The 15,488-nt window shown below is 35.4% G+C and overlaps 1 protein-coding gene across 6 annotated transcripts in view; it reads left to right on the forward strand.

Annotated features, from left to right (window-relative positions):
* The window catches only part of ralgapa1 (Ral GTPase activating protein catalytic subunit alpha 1), a 142,038-nt gene that overhangs the window by 27,656 nt on the left and 98,894 nt on the right, over nt 1–15,488 (forward strand). For 5 of the 6 annotated variants that reach the window (XM_052045813.1, XM_052045987.1, XM_052008932.1 and 2 more), the window contains exons 7-14: nt 1,149–1,264; nt 4,604–4,742; nt 7,109–7,317; nt 7,435–7,671; nt 8,318–8,521; nt 10,262–10,402; nt 10,612–10,760; nt 14,128–14,257. In XM_052045813.1, the coding sequence (XP_051901773.1) occupies nt 1,149–1,264; nt 4,604–4,742; nt 7,109–7,317; nt 7,435–7,671; nt 8,318–8,521; nt 10,262–10,402; nt 10,612–10,760; nt 14,128–14,257 (1,325 nt within the window). The remainder of the gene's footprint in view (nt 1–1,148; nt 1,265–4,603; nt 4,743–7,108; nt 7,318–7,434; nt 7,672–8,317; nt 8,522–10,261; nt 10,403–10,611; nt 10,761–14,127; nt 14,258–15,488) is intronic. The other variant, XM_052045902.1, reaches the window with a different exon arrangement.

Raw genomic sequence — 15,488 nt, forward strand, 5'->3', positions numbered from 1 at the left:
GAAAACTGATAGGTGAAACCCATTGGATGTAGTACGTTTGGATATTCAAAAAGTTTAAGGCACCGTACAAGATGATATTGTATAAAAGTAGGCTTTATGAAATTGGGACTAAGACATTAACATGGTCTGAGGTTTTTTTTATGTTTGGAAAAAGGAAGAAAAATAAATATATTGGGAATCACTGCTCGGGCATTATCAATTTGTAGTCTGTTGTGATGATTTATGGGGGGGCGGTTAGGTGAAATAGATCCAAGTTTGCTCATGATAAAAGTTAGATGGAAAGGTAATCTACGAAGAGGGTGCAAAGAGACTATAGTGTAGTAATGGTCAAGATGATGACTGTGGATATAGTGATGTGTTTGCTAACATATCCAGAAGTTTTGAATGGATGATGCATCTTCACGTCTTCCTGAGGTGCCCACTGTTACAAAATCCAATGTTCGACCACTGATTTGCTTCTTGTGATATGAAGAAGTGGCTGAGAGCTCAAGATGCTGCAAAGGCTGTGGGACTTTAACATTTGACTGGAGTGCTATAGATTAGCCCTCTAAAACTATACATGCATCTTGACATGTCTTTTCAGTATAGTTACACTAATGATGTCAACCAAACATTCTGGAAAATTCCCCAAGGTCAACAAGAAAAACAAGTCAAATCCAATATAGCCATTTGCCTCTTGTTCCCCCTCTTTCGTCTTGCCTTAAGTCAATAAATTAGATTTTTGGTTTTTCTGTTATTTCCTCATCGCTTATTGTCAATTTTTTTTAAACAGTTCCCTCAAAAGATCTTGGTACATATAATGCCGTGCATGTATAATGTAACTGCACTGGATTTTAAAAAAGCTGTTTCATGAGCATTCTGAACCAAGGCCAAAGTAACTGACCAACAACATTGGAGAGGAAATCTAATACAAACCACAAATTACTTAGTCATTGGGTCCAGAATATAAACAAATGATTATCCAGTAATTAATGCAGTGTACTTACTTCTGTTAGCATAGTGGTCAATAAACACATTGATACTAAGCATGTTTTAAGGTTTGATTTAATGGTGCTGAGAATCTGGGCAATGATATTCTTGGCTTTTAAATATACTCAGAAAAAATTGTGGCATATGATTATTGTTGTACTTTTATATTTTCCTGACAGCTCAAGTCACTCCAGAGGAAATCACTCCTCTTGTACCCCCACAATCAGGAGATAAAGGACAAGATGATCTTACGAGCTACTTTCTTGATGCTCTGCTAAAATATATGGTAATCCAGGTAGACAATTTATTGTACTAACCTAACTAATCCTATTTGGGGGTGGGGGGGGGAGGGGCAAATGCATTATTGCTTCTACTACTAAACTAACTCTTGGATTTTTTTAAAATCAATTCTCAATATTGCCTTGATTTGTTTTCATATTTGATTTTCATCTTTAAAGTTTAGATAGAGAAGCCATAAATAGGCAAGTTGATTCCCAATGTCTGTGAGTGTTGGTCTTAATGTCACTTTTTGGCAAACATCTTTTTTCGGTCCCTTCCAGTAGTGCTTCCCAAGCACCTTGTGCTGAATTCTCTTCCCTGTTGCTGATGTACCCCTGTATTCTGTTCCCTTTAAGAAACACTGAACCATCCCATAGAAAGGGAGGGTTTGCTTTGCCAGGTGAAGTGACCAGATTCCATCTTTACAAATGCTTTAAAAGTGGTGAATGAAGGGCATGGAACCTTTCATAGATTTGGGGGAAGGAAGGGGGTGTAAATAGTGATTTCCTGATCTCTATTGTTGTGTTCTCTGAGATCTCTTGAATACTTTTAAAAAGTTTTTTTTAAATGTCAGTGAGTTATGGATCAGATGTAAAGCCATGAAACCCATTTAACCTGTTAATTGGAACTGATTGCAGGTCTCTGTGAGTTGCTTAAGAACTTAATTGGGAATTGGCCTGAGATGCGCAAAATTAATGGAGGATGTACGCTTGCAAGCATTAGCTATTGGTGAATTATTTGTTTGCACTCCTTACCTCCATCTTGATACATTGTTACAATTGAGAACAAAGTAAATATAGATTTTTTTGTTTAATAACTATAACTAAGCTATTAAGGATTTCTGTTTTGAAAAGTGTTTTCTGATGAAGGGTTTTCTGATTTTTGGTTAAAGGGAGATTTAGTCTGTTGACAAGTAAATTATAATATTTAAGAATCAGAGTTTTAATTCCATTGGGAAGTTGCCCTCCTTTCATCTTTGATGCCCTGTATTAATATGGGGAACTGAAATGTATTATATTAGACAGATCCCCATAATTTTGTTTGGTTAAATTAGGACCCGTAATTTGATGCATTTATTTTTCCGAGTCTTTGATAATGCCAGGATACAACAGTCCAATCTTGGGTCTGCACCCTGCATTTACCACTTATATTTCCCAAACCATTGAACCCATCGTCTCCAGATCCAGGCCGTGTCTAATTTTTTTAAATGTCTTTGAATGTCTTTCAAAAAAACATTTTTTTATTAGTTTCAGTGGTTATTAAATTTTAAAAGTTGCCTAAAACACTTTTTATATAATTAAGCATTTTAAATGAAGGACAAATAATTTAATCAAAGGAATCTACCATCTCTCCAGTTCTGATGAAGGGTTATTGACCTTCCAACCAGAGAAGGAAAGTTCCCAGAAGTAGTGACTTCCTAACCTAGAAGGGATCTCCTGAGGTGCTAGTATTTCTCTCTCCTGATGTGCTAGTATTTCTGGCATTTTCTCTTTTTATTTAATCTGTTTTCTCTATTCCTTTTTTCTCTGCAATTCCCAAATCTTTAGAGAAAGCGGTGGGTTCATGAACACTGCACCTGGTCTAATCTGGCACATTATCCAAGAATAGATTTCTGGCAATATCTCATCAAGCTATTGCTTTGCCATGATTCCAGTTGTGGAGCATAACTGGTAAATTGCCATTGGAGCTCCCCCTACAAGTTTGAAATTCCTGTATTTGCATAGAAGCCCCAAAAGTTGCTGGCACTTGTGCTGAGAAATTCTAGCAGAAATGTGAAGGATTGCCAATAGAGCCAAGTAAAATGTGCACCTGGGAGCAGTTAATTTGTACTATAGAATGCAGCAATTAGGAGGAAATTTGCATTTGTAGTTTAAGTGTCAAGAGAAGAAATATTTGGACCTGAAGCTTCTACTTTGGATACTATCAGCAACCCAAGTGCAAAATTTACACATGGGCTAGCTATGGGAAGTTTTCCACCCCCCTCCCCTAATTCCTGAAAAGCTTCTACTCAAATGTATTTGCATATCCCAAATGTGTGGAATCTGGCATGAGGCAGTACTAATACGGTGGTTTTAAAGTGTGAACGTTACTTTTAAAATATTAAGTTGGTGTAGTTTGAGTAACAGTGGAAAAATGCATTGTTTTCAAAAATGTAACCATTCTTAATCAGTCTGTTCCATCCCAAATGAGTAATACGATTTTAAATAATAGCAAATAACTTCACAGTTGAGCAGAATCATTTGCTAGTTCCTTTGGCAGACAATAGTTAATGTTTTAGCCTTTTAATAAAACTTGAGGCCTGGATTTTTGTAATGACAACAAAACTAGTAGTATTCAGCCTCACCACACACTAAAACTGATAGCAACTATAGAATCACTACGCATGCACGGAAACCTTAAGTTGCTGTCAATGATTCAGTCCTCCACCCGCTTCACTATTTTGCCTTTCTGTTACAATCAAGAAATATTCATTAAACTAGGCTTGTTATAAAGTACCATTTGTCTTGTGATGTCTGAATGATCATAGTAAATACCGCTGGGAAAACTCTTATCCTTAAAAAGACAAAACATATTTTATATACATTGTTTGCAATTTTAGATAAATATATCAAATTATAGTAAATATCATTGTGTATTAAAATGTGTTATTTTAGTTTTTCTTGTTTTTATGTACCAATGTCAATGCTTTTATAACTTTAAAATTTGCTGTTTTTTTTTCTCCCCCTTTCTAATTTGGCTGTTCAACTAGTTCGGCATTATGGTTGCTGGATACATGTGATCCTTATGGAACTAATGCTTGTCACTAACTAGCATTGGGAATAACTTACTATTTCTTTGTAGACTGCTTTCTTTTAGGTTAGCAGTGAATGCATAACTTGTTGCAGACCCCAAAAAATCCAGATCAAAAGCTTTTAAAATGTGCCTATTCTTGTCCTTCTCTCTATACTAAAAACAAAGATTAATTTTAAGATCTTTCTCAACAATTTGGATGCAAATAGAAGTGACTCTTGATGATTTATTCAAGCTAGAGGAGTGGCCATGTTCCAGACTGCATTTTTTAAAAACTAGAACAAAAGCCACATGTATGAAACTTTTATGTGAAAATCTGAAATTTTACTGTGATTTTGACAAATTTAGGGTGAATTGTACTGAAATAGAAGTGCACCTTCAGCCATTACCTTTACTAAATCATGTGTGCTGCCCTATCTCTAATGACTAGACAGGTTTGTTTGTTAATGAAGTTGGTATATGCTTGAGAGCACTGATAGTTTTGAGGGTTTCCTTTTCTATCATGTTCTGTGTACATTACATTCAGTGCATTAACAATATTAAAGGCTTGTATATTTATTTACAGGCAAAGGGATTAGAATGGAAAGACAAAGGAAATCAGGAGAAAGGGTTTGCATTCTTATTTGCAAATTTCAAGAAGTACTATCTGCCTCACATATTTCCCAATTTTTCAAGAGAGACCAGCTTATTTAATCCAATACTTGGTAACAAAGCATATTTTTTTTGTTTATCTGTCAATGTCTGCATGAACTAGGCTTATGTGATGATTACTGCACTAGATGTGTGAGATATTTAGCGGTGAATATTTTCAAAATTATCATTATACTAATCTTGTGTCTTTAGCTTTCTAAGGCTTAGTTCAGATTTTTATTTTGTGATCTGTTACTTTAAGATTATGCGTAGTATATGAATATAGTTTACATCAGTTAAATACAAAACATTTGCTTAGATGAGAGTTATTGCCCAGACTGATTTTGCTTTTTTATATAGGAAACTAAAGTTATAACAGTTTTCTGTTTTGGCTTGTTGCTCTAAAGGCCAGTAAGGATTGTGATCCATCACTTGCTTTAACTGATTTGAAAGTAGTTTATGTATGCAATGGGATACTGTAATCTCTTATAGCGTTATGATTCATTTCATTTAAACATTCAATTAAATTTTGCTGAAAACCTTAACTGATTTCCAGGACTATTGCAGCTTCTTTCTTTGTATTTAAGGTTTCTAATTTGGAGAATTTTAATTTATTTTTAACTTGTGTGGCCTGATTTTATTTGGACACCTCCTTTAAGAAAGCTTTGAATCCTGCAATGCAGAAACCTGCCATTTCAGCCCATTGTGTGATTTTTTTTTCCCAAACACTATCCAAATAGGTTCACTTGCCTACTCTCTCCCATAACCATGCAAACTCCTCAAAGTATTTTGACTCTTGCCTGGTATCTGTTGAAATCCAGTAGGTGATATCAAATAGTTACACCTGCATTTTCTAATATAAACCCATTCTTTGAGTGAACTTGCAATGTGTGCCATATGTGCATGAACAAAGCTATACCATGAACTTTCAATGATGTGCAAATGTACTGACACCTTTCTCCCCATCAGTGCCCAATTATTCTATAGCTGCTTATTTAGCATGGATTTACATTGGCACTATGGTTTTTTTGCTTTTATGTTTTGGGCTGACAGAGGCAATCATAAATGCAACAGAACTTGGGAGACAGCATGTAAGAAATTAAACAAAAAAGTAAATTCACAACTGCATCGTGGATCAGTACATTTGTAGGGAGATGGAAAGATGGCAGGGAAATGAAGCAATTATCCTGAATGGGAGTCCAACAAGATTCACTTCTGCTTTAACTTTTCTCGTACTCGCTCATGACTGCTTACAAAATAATTAAAAACTTGCCTTGGGTAATTATCTAGAAGGAAGAAGGGTGAAAATTTAATTGTAGTTTTATTGTGTAAACTGGTGCTGGCTGGTTGGCAGTTGCTGCAGCATTTTTTTCTCTACAAACTAGAATAAGGAACAACATTACTACCTCTAATCATTATTTACTCTTGCTGCTAAAAGCAAGTATAAAGGCAACAGCAAAATTACAATTAGATTCTGATAAATGTTATTACGTGGTCAAAAGTTTTATCGCACATGCCACCATGACGTGCTTAAGATAAAATACTGGAAGGTCTAACTTGTCCACATCAAGGCATCAGTATTTTTGATGTCAAGGGGAGAAATCGCATGTGAATAAAAGTTATTCAAATGTTTAGAATTTGTATAGGATTTTTAAGATTCACTTTGATAATGAAAGGAAGTTGCCAAGAATGGAAGGAAAACAAATAAATGGAACAAGAAGTACAACTGATGAGAGGAAAAATACTGAATGAATTGAAAAGACAATGCATGAAGCAAGGTCGTAAATTTTTAGACAAATACTGAGAAAAGAAATCAAAGGGAATGTACGGCTTAAATCTGGAGTGAAAGAATAAATGGAGAATCAAGTGAAAGGCAGAAAGGAAGATAATTTTCTTGTGATTAAGCTGACTGAAATCCTATACATTGAATTTGTTTCTTTCACTCGCTAGTAATAGCAATTGTTTTTCAAAATTGACATTCCACTTCTTATTACTAATTTTGATGCTGTTATGACCTGGCTAGGGTGGTAATTTTTTGATCATCTTAAAGACATCTGAAACTTCAAGATGCTTCTCAAGTGTAGAAAGTTTTGTATTTCTTTAATATGGTGAGAAAGAATGGGAGTGCATTTTGACATGCAAGTTAATTGGAAATCAGATACTCTTCCAAAAGGCTACATTGGCTGAGTCAATTAGAAGTTTAAATACTAATGGGTTTAAATTTTTGATAGATGCAGTATAAATGTGTCCAGGATCAAAGGCAAGCAATTGGAGTTGTGGTGCATGGTCTAAATGGGGAGTGGAATATGCCTAAAGGAATGAATTATATTAAAACATTCAGGGATGAAGAAATGTAGTGGCAAAGTTTTATTTTTTTTTGCCATTCCATGTAGAAATTATAATATTCCTAAAAGGTTTTGGTATAATTCCTTATTTTCAGATGTTCCACAATTAAGATCAAAACCATATTATGTGATAACAAAGAAAGACCCAGAAACTAATGAAGCAACGTATTGTACTAAAGATGCATTTTTATCAGCTCGTGTTTCTGTCATCCGATGGTTGGTATCTTTCTGGTTTGAGCCAAAAGTTAATCCAGGGCTTCAGATTCCTGGAATTGAAGGTGAAAGTGTACCAAAGAACATTCAGGTTAGTAAACAAAACATGCTAACTAATTGGTTTGAATTAATAAACAAGTTGTTTTTTCTTTCATTTTAATGATTATCTAACTGGAATTTTGTTAAATGAAATTATTTTATTCTCCAGAGAGCAGCTGCTGGTTTAGCTGCTCGGGAGGATGGCTCTTGTCGTGCAGACTCTGGAGATGGTAGCACAGAACTGGAACAGTCGCATTCTAACACCAGTACCTTAACTGAACGTGAACCCAGTTCATCTAGTTTGTGTAGTGTTGATGAAGAACATCTAACAGATATGGAAATAGTGCGGAAAGTTTTTTATTCCTCAAGGGAGAATGTCAATTTTATTATTGAAGTTTTTCGACAGGTACTTTTCAATATATTTTGCATAATTTTATAAACTTTGGCTAATACTAATCCCTTTTATTGATCTTCTATGAAAAGTTTTGTGTGAAATGAAGATGTCTCATGCTGGCAAGGTTTTCAGATGCAGGAATGTCACCTTTATAAATTGACAGAACTTTCATGTGAACTTAGCTGTAGTATCAAAAATAAACTATTGTAATGGCCATATTTTATAAATTGTGGAACTTGACTTTCTGAAGGCAAGTTTAAGGAGAATGAAGGATACCCTGTATTTTTGGTGCAGCCACAGTTTTTGTTTGAAATGCAGAGAAATAAAAACATTAAAAACTTAGTTAAACTCGAGCCAACAGGATCTAAATGTAGAAAGCTATTGGGAAATGGGATTGAAAATGGAACTAGCTCGGGTAGGCAACTCAGTCGGCATGGATGAGTTAGGCTGAAGGGCCTTTTTCCATGCTGTCTAACTCCATGGCTCTATATGACTGTATTAATGCTGTTGAAACCTGACTGATGAGCATGCATTACAAACATTTCTACATTTTTTTAAAAACAGACTACAAAACTATACTGTAAATGCAAAGAAACATTTTTAAACATCTGCTTATAGCAGTAAAAAAAATTGACTATTTCAATTTTATCACGTTTAGGCTTTTCTGCTGCCTATCTGTGAAGCTGCAGCCATGAGAAGAGTTGTTAAGGTTTATCAAGAGTGGATTCAGCAAGAGGATAAGCCTGTATTTATGAAAGAGGCTGAGGACTTGGGTTATTCCCCTTCAACAAGTGTCATAAATTTAGTTAGTGCTGGAGAACAAAGAGGCTCTTATCCACCAGAAAAAAAGGAGCAGGAGGAGGTACTGTTTATTTACATAAAAGTTGATTTTGACTTGAATATTATAGTGTGTTTTCAATGGTAAAACATAGATTCTGTTGCATATCAATGATTATCATTTTTCCCAGACATTTTTATTGAAAATCTGCCTTCCTGCATTTTGAATAAAGTTGTGTATAGTTGCTTTATGAGTCATCTGATCTCTCCAGACTTAGAAGTATAAGGAAATACGCTCAATAATTAAATAGCTCTTACCTGGCCTCAGTGTCAGAACTTTATAGCCAAAGAATTGCAACAATGTTATAGTGAAGGAAATGTTGATTTTTGCACCCTTTTCATTTTGATGATATAAGATTTCACTGCATAATTTCAAAAAGATGGTAGTACCTCTTCAGAATTAATTCAATTTTACTTTGTTTTTTAAAACAAATATTAAGAATGCCAAGGATACAAAAGGAAGTTGGTTCATTAGTTGGAAAACAGTACTGGTATGTTTCTATAACAGAAAATGATAATTAATATTGTTCTGTGATTTTTTTAAATTTTGTACATGTATTATTAGGTCTGCACAATAGTATCTTGATTTGATTTTAACTGTTTAACAATACAACGATCACTACTTGACATAATATATTGACTGGTTTTTAGGCACATAAGATGGTAAATTCACAACTTTAACCTGGGTTTATATTAAATTGGATAATTACAGATAGACCTGTCAATATTTGTATAAACATTTATTTTCCTGTTTCCAGGTATGGAAGTTTACTCTTCATTCAGAATAATTATAATATTTACAGGTTTCTCTGGCCTCTTTGGTGAGAAAAAAATTTTAAAATATAGATTTCATTTGATGAGGAGCACCCAATAACTCTTTCACAATTCTATTTCCACACCACCTCCCTTCTCACTGTATTTTTGTGTTGCCAGAATGCCAGAAGGATATTTAGCTGCTGCTTGAACTCATTTACATAGTTAGCTTCAATGATTTTCAATGGGGTCAAGTAATATTTGCTTAAAGACATCAATTCCACCCTAATTTCCTGCCTGAATCCTTGCTTCCAAGTAATGAAAGAGTTAATGTTTCAGGTTGTTTAACTTGCACCACAAGTGGGAAACATTATTGGAGATGAACAGTTTTTTATACAAGTGGAGGGCCGAGAAAAAGGTGGGCCAGAAGGTCTGATACAATGTTTGATATGCATGTTAGTATTTCTCCTTCCATGAATGTTGCCTGATCTGAGCTTTTCTATAATATTCTTGTTATTTATGTTACATCTAACCTTCAACTCAAATAATGTTCATCCAGCAGGTGCCGGAAACACTAAGGAAACACGTTTGATCTAAAAGGGGTTGGTTAAAAGTCTATGGCTTTTTCCTGTTTTAAGAGCTTTCATGTTATCTCAGTGTTTTAAAATCTGGTATGATAGAATGTCCTGGAATGTGTTTAACGTACCAGTCAGTGTAGAGTCAATAGAGTTGTTTTATTTGTATTCTGTAATCCTGTTACTACAATTACAGGCCTAAATTGATCGTTTTCTTCGAATTGACGGACAAATTTCCTAAATTTTTGTTGGAGGGAATACAGATCTTTGAGCTGGTGTTTTGGGTTTAGTGGGGCAAATGAAGTAAGGCGTGCAGGGCCAGAGAGGGGAAGAACATGGGATCCAGCTTAAGGCAGCAAATATTTGTTTGAAAAACAATTTCCAGCATCATCGAATTGGACTTGTTTCGTTTGTTGTTTTTTCCTGTTAATTAATAGGATAAAGTAACCAAAGTATCAGGCCATGTTAGGAATCCAAGCTGGACAAGAAATTCATCCTACCAGAATGCAATTAATAAAGCACCTGAATCAGAAGAAGAAGACAGAAATGTGTATGCAGGCGTTCAAGCATCATTGCAGGTTTGTGTCCTTGTTTATTTTGTGATGTTAAGTGAGTTGCACTAAAAATTCTAATTTTTGAGGTTGATTACCGAACAAACATTTGCGCTAGGATCAAAAATTGATGCCTCTGATTTTAATCTTGAATCGATCATTTTCAGTTATGCCCTACGTATATCTTGTGTAATCTGTGTCTTCTTAATTTTACATTATTTTCCATTTTATTACAGGTCTTTATAACAAACTCTGCAAATATATTGCTACTGGAACCTGCCAATGAAATTGGGGCCCTTTTGGATGAGCATGTAGATATGTGTAAACGTGTTCTCAACATTTACAGATACATGGTTGTCCATACAACAATGAACAAGAAAACCTGGTAAGATCAAAAGTTTGTTTCTACATTGCAACCCTGCATAAAATGTTGTGGATTTGATTTATTAAATTTTAATAAAAGCTTTATTTTGGAAAATAATATTTTGAAATGTAGTTTGCAGTTGAGGGTACTTTGAGACATGATGTGCAGTAAGTATGAGTTTCATCTCTTTCCACATCTTTTCCTCTCCTCATGTCTGGGTTTTAGTAGACAATGATTTATTTATATTATTAGTCAACAATTCAGTAACTTTCATTTGATTGCAAGGTGATAGAGGGCAAACTATATGTACTTTTTCTATCTAGCAATTCCTACAGTACCAGTTAATTTATACCATTATATAGCATGGGAGTAGAGCTTAAGTGTATTATTAATTTTCAAATTGCCCACAACTGCAAACTACGTTTCATGGGAGTAGAGCTTCAGTGTATTCTTAAGTGAAGTGTCTTAAATTAAGTAGCTCATTCAAGAAGTTCAGTTTATTTAGGTTATCTTTGTAATAGGATCATGGAGATTTGAATGCAGATGATACAAAAAAAAATGTGTCGTTCATGGAGAAAAAATACTGCAGTTGGGAAGGTTAAACCAGGTAAGGGAATATTCAATAAATGGGATGATAAGTGGGAGGAAGAGGGAGACCTTAGAACGTACGTTTACAGATCCTGAAATATACCGGGGTACACAGATATGTAAAAGACATATATGGGATGCTTTCCTTTGATAATTAAGAGGATAGAATACAAGAGCTGTGAGACTTTGCTAGAATTGGGTCCTGTATATCTCCTCTTTAATTCATGCTTTGGAGTGTGGACTTCTCTGACAGCAATTATTGCTCATCCGTATTTGCCCAGAACAGAGTGGTTTGCTAAGCCATTTTAGAGGACTATAAGTCAATGGCACTGCTGTGAATTCTGACACATTTAGGATAACAGATGTCCTTCCCTGATGGACATTAGTGAACATAGTTGGATTTTTATAAGGATCAAATATTGTTTTATTAAACTCAGAATTACTAACTGAATTTAAATTCTAAATATGCCAGTGTGGGATTTGAGCTCTCATCTCTTCATTATGAATTCTGATGATATTTTAGCTGTGAGGAAAGTTTGGATGGGCTTGAATTATTCTCTTTGGAACAGAGCAGGCTGAGGGTAGTCTTCAGTGAGGTGTATATTAGAAGAATCTATTTCCCTTAGCTGAGGAATCAAAATCCAGGGTTGAAGAACATGATGAGGAAAAGTTTTTTTTCATTCAAAGGATAGTAGGGGTTTGGAGATCACTGCCAGAAACCTTCACCGTAGCTGCCTTCCCAAACTGGTGTGCAGTCCTCTGGCAAAGAGTATGCAAGGAGACAAAGTAAAAATCAATTTTGCTCCACAATTTGCACTTTCAGGCTGTACTTTTTCAGATGTTTGTTTAAAAAAAAAATTAACAACCAATCTAAACCACCTAGTTTTAGTTTGGCTAGGATGCCATTTCTGAAGTATTTGCTCATGATATTTGGCCTGAAATGCCATTTCTGGAAGTATTTACTATTGATGTTCAGGTCAAATATTAATGGCTTTCCATCCTCTGTTGGAAATACTACATGGATGAAAAATGCTATGTTGTGACTGTTTGAAGTAAATAATATCAGAGTGATAATGCTTAATAGTGGGAGGCCATTGTGAGCAAGGACAGAAGATGACTGACTGCACCATTTGCGCCTGCATCCTATGTGGCAACCTGACAAATGTCATCAAATCGACAAATGATTATTGAAACTGCCTGCAGATTACAGAGAAACAAAAAAAAATTTTAAATGTTCCAAATTGTCTGTGACCAAACTGCTCAAAAAAAATTGTTTGTAAGTCCTTTGTCAATGAATTGATGAAAAATCTCTCCAGAATAAAGAAAATTGCAAAGGTGGTGGGTCAATGATAAAAATAAACAATATCATGCCAAAACGTCAAAGCATATTGTTCCAAAGTATTTCATACTTTCATTCAAAAGTGCATCTCCTTTGGATATTGGTGATGAACTCGGGTGTACTTGTCCATTCCCATTGACAGAGCGCACCATTGTGAAGAGCACTAGAAGTCAAAATCAGGACTACTTCTTGATGTTCTAGTTTTGAATGGTAATGTCTTAATTAACATACATTTAATAAAACATTAGTGTAATATATATTAACCCCACCATTAAAACTCATTACACAGGTCTTGTAGCTTAATGTGCTGATAACTATACCCAATAAGCCACTTCAACTCATCCTATTATGTGGGCAAGCACGGTAGTGTAGTGGTTAGCATAACGCTATTACAATGCCAGCAACCTGGGTTCAATTCCGGCTGTTGCCTGTAAGGAGTTTGTACGTTCTCCCTGTGTCTGCGTGGGTTTCCTCTGGGTGCTCTGGTTTCCTCCCACATTACAAAGACGTACAGGTTAGGAAGTTGTGGGCATGCTATGTTGGTGCCGGAAGAGTGGCGACACTTGTGGGCTGCCCCCAGAACACTCTACGCAAAAAATCCATTTCACTGTATGTTTCGATGTACATGTGACAAATAAAAATGTCTTATCTCTTGCATCCTTTGTTCTCACATCCCTCCCCCACCTTCCCTACTACTGAAAACCTACTTGCATCTATTTCTTTCCCAGTTCTGATGAAGGGTTGTATACCTGAAAGGTTGACTGTTTCTCTTTCCACAGATGCTGCCTGACTTGCTGAGTTTTTCCAATATTTTCTACTTTGCTTCAGATTTCCAGCATCTGTTTTTTTTCATTTAGAATAATTTTGTGCTCTTGCCTTCCAGAATAAATAAGATTCATGAAATAATACTAGCTTGCTTGTGAAAAATCAGTATAATCCAACATTCTTGTGTAATATATACATGTTTAGTGATGCTGCTTAGTTAACAGTATAATGTTTACTGCAAGGTAGTTGCTTGTGAAAAATCAGTATAATCTAACATTATTGTGTAATATATACATGTTTAGTGATGCTGCTTAGTTGACAGTATAATGTTTACTGCAAGGTAGTTGTGTATGTGCCATGATATTATAGAGTTTTTGTGCATTTTGAACTCTGAACATGGAATTTCTTTCCGTAGTTAAATCAGATTTAACTTGATGTTACTCCACCAATAGGCAACAGATTCTCTGGCAATGGGACAGCAGAAGGGAAGTGAAATTTGATGTCATTCTACTACTAATTTAATATCAAATTGAAATCTGTGGAGACACAAATTTTGCAAGTAAATTGCATCATAGAACATTTTATTAACTTATTAACTTGCATCTTGCATCTATAAAAGAAGCTGCAACAAAGTGAGACTTGAACCTGAGATGCCACAGTGCAGAACATTTGTAATTTAAGCATGTTTCCTTGTAGGGAGCAACTGTTGCTGATTATGTTGAGGATTACAGAATCTGTTATGAAGCGACCACAGCAAGCTCTGCCACTGTCTCAAGGGAGAAAAAATTCTCTGTTAGCAGGACGACTTGCTACACCGCTCTTTCGGGTAAAGCGTGTATCTGGATCAATTTTCTTTATGAAGTATACCATGCTTAACAACTTTAAGGTGGTTTAATGTTGTGCGCTGTTGGGGTGAAATAGTCATATTTTGGTTGATGATTGAGATGGCTATATTTGTAAAGTGAAAGATTAATTCAGTGATGGGAAGGCTGTTCTGTTAATGAAGGATTGCATTTCTTTGCATGCATGACAGCAACATCTCTTTATTGACTTTTCAAAGTTCTAATTTTGAACAAAGTTAAATATTCCAGTATAATTGACATTAAGCAAGGACAGTCAGAAAGGAAAAGCAGGTGGCATGGTGAGACAGTAGTTAGAAAGAATCTGGCTTCAGAAGATTGTGCTGTGGAATTAGGATCTGTTTTGGTGGAGCCAAGATGCAGCAGGTGGCAGAAGACATTGATGGGTGTTGTTTTTGTAGGCCTCTGAATAACTGCAGTGGTGAAGGAAAAAACAAACTGCTAGAGGAATTCAGCAGGTCAGGCAGCATCTGTGGTGGCAGAGAGATAGTAGGCATTTCGGGTCAAGACCCTACAACAGGATCCACATGAGTCCTATGCTGCCTGACCCACAAATTCCTCTAGCAGTTTTTCACTCCAGATTCCAGTGTCTACACACTCTTGTGTCTCCTGCAATGATGGAAGGCATGATATAAATGAGGAAATTAGAGGTGTATGTGACAGGGGTCATTGTAGTCATCATGGGGGTGTTTGATCCACTAATAGGCTGGACAAGTTAAATTGGTATTAACAATGTAGGAAATGAATTCTGAAAAACTTCTGAGATTTCTCAATCAGAATGCTGAGAAGTTAAATAGATGTGAGAAAAACTTTCTAGAAATACTTCAGAAACAAGGGACCAATACAATTAAGGAATAAAAGAAACTTGTAATAGCTAAGACATACTACTAGAGAAGTTAATGATCCCCCAAAAAATGATAAATCTCAGGTATCTGATGATCTGGATCCCAGAGTTTTGGAAGAAGTGGTGATAGAGACAGTGATGTTTTGCTTATCATCTTCCAAAATTCTGTAGATTCTGGCATGGTTCCTGCAAGTAGTTAGAGAGTAGCAAATATTGACATCACTGTTTAAGAAAGGAGAGAGAGGCAAGGACCAAGGAACTATTGACCTGTTATTCTGATGTCAGTAGTTGCAAAATGCTTGAATCTGTACGAAAGGATGCATTAGCAAGACCTTTGGGAAAATAATGATATA

This window comes from Pristis pectinata, chromosome 1, assembly GCF_009764475.1.
Source record: "Pristis pectinata isolate sPriPec2 chromosome 1, sPriPec2.1.pri, whole genome shotgun sequence".
NCBI classification, from domain to species: Eukaryota; Metazoa; Chordata; class Chondrichthyes; order Rhinopristiformes; family Pristidae; genus Pristis; species Pristis pectinata.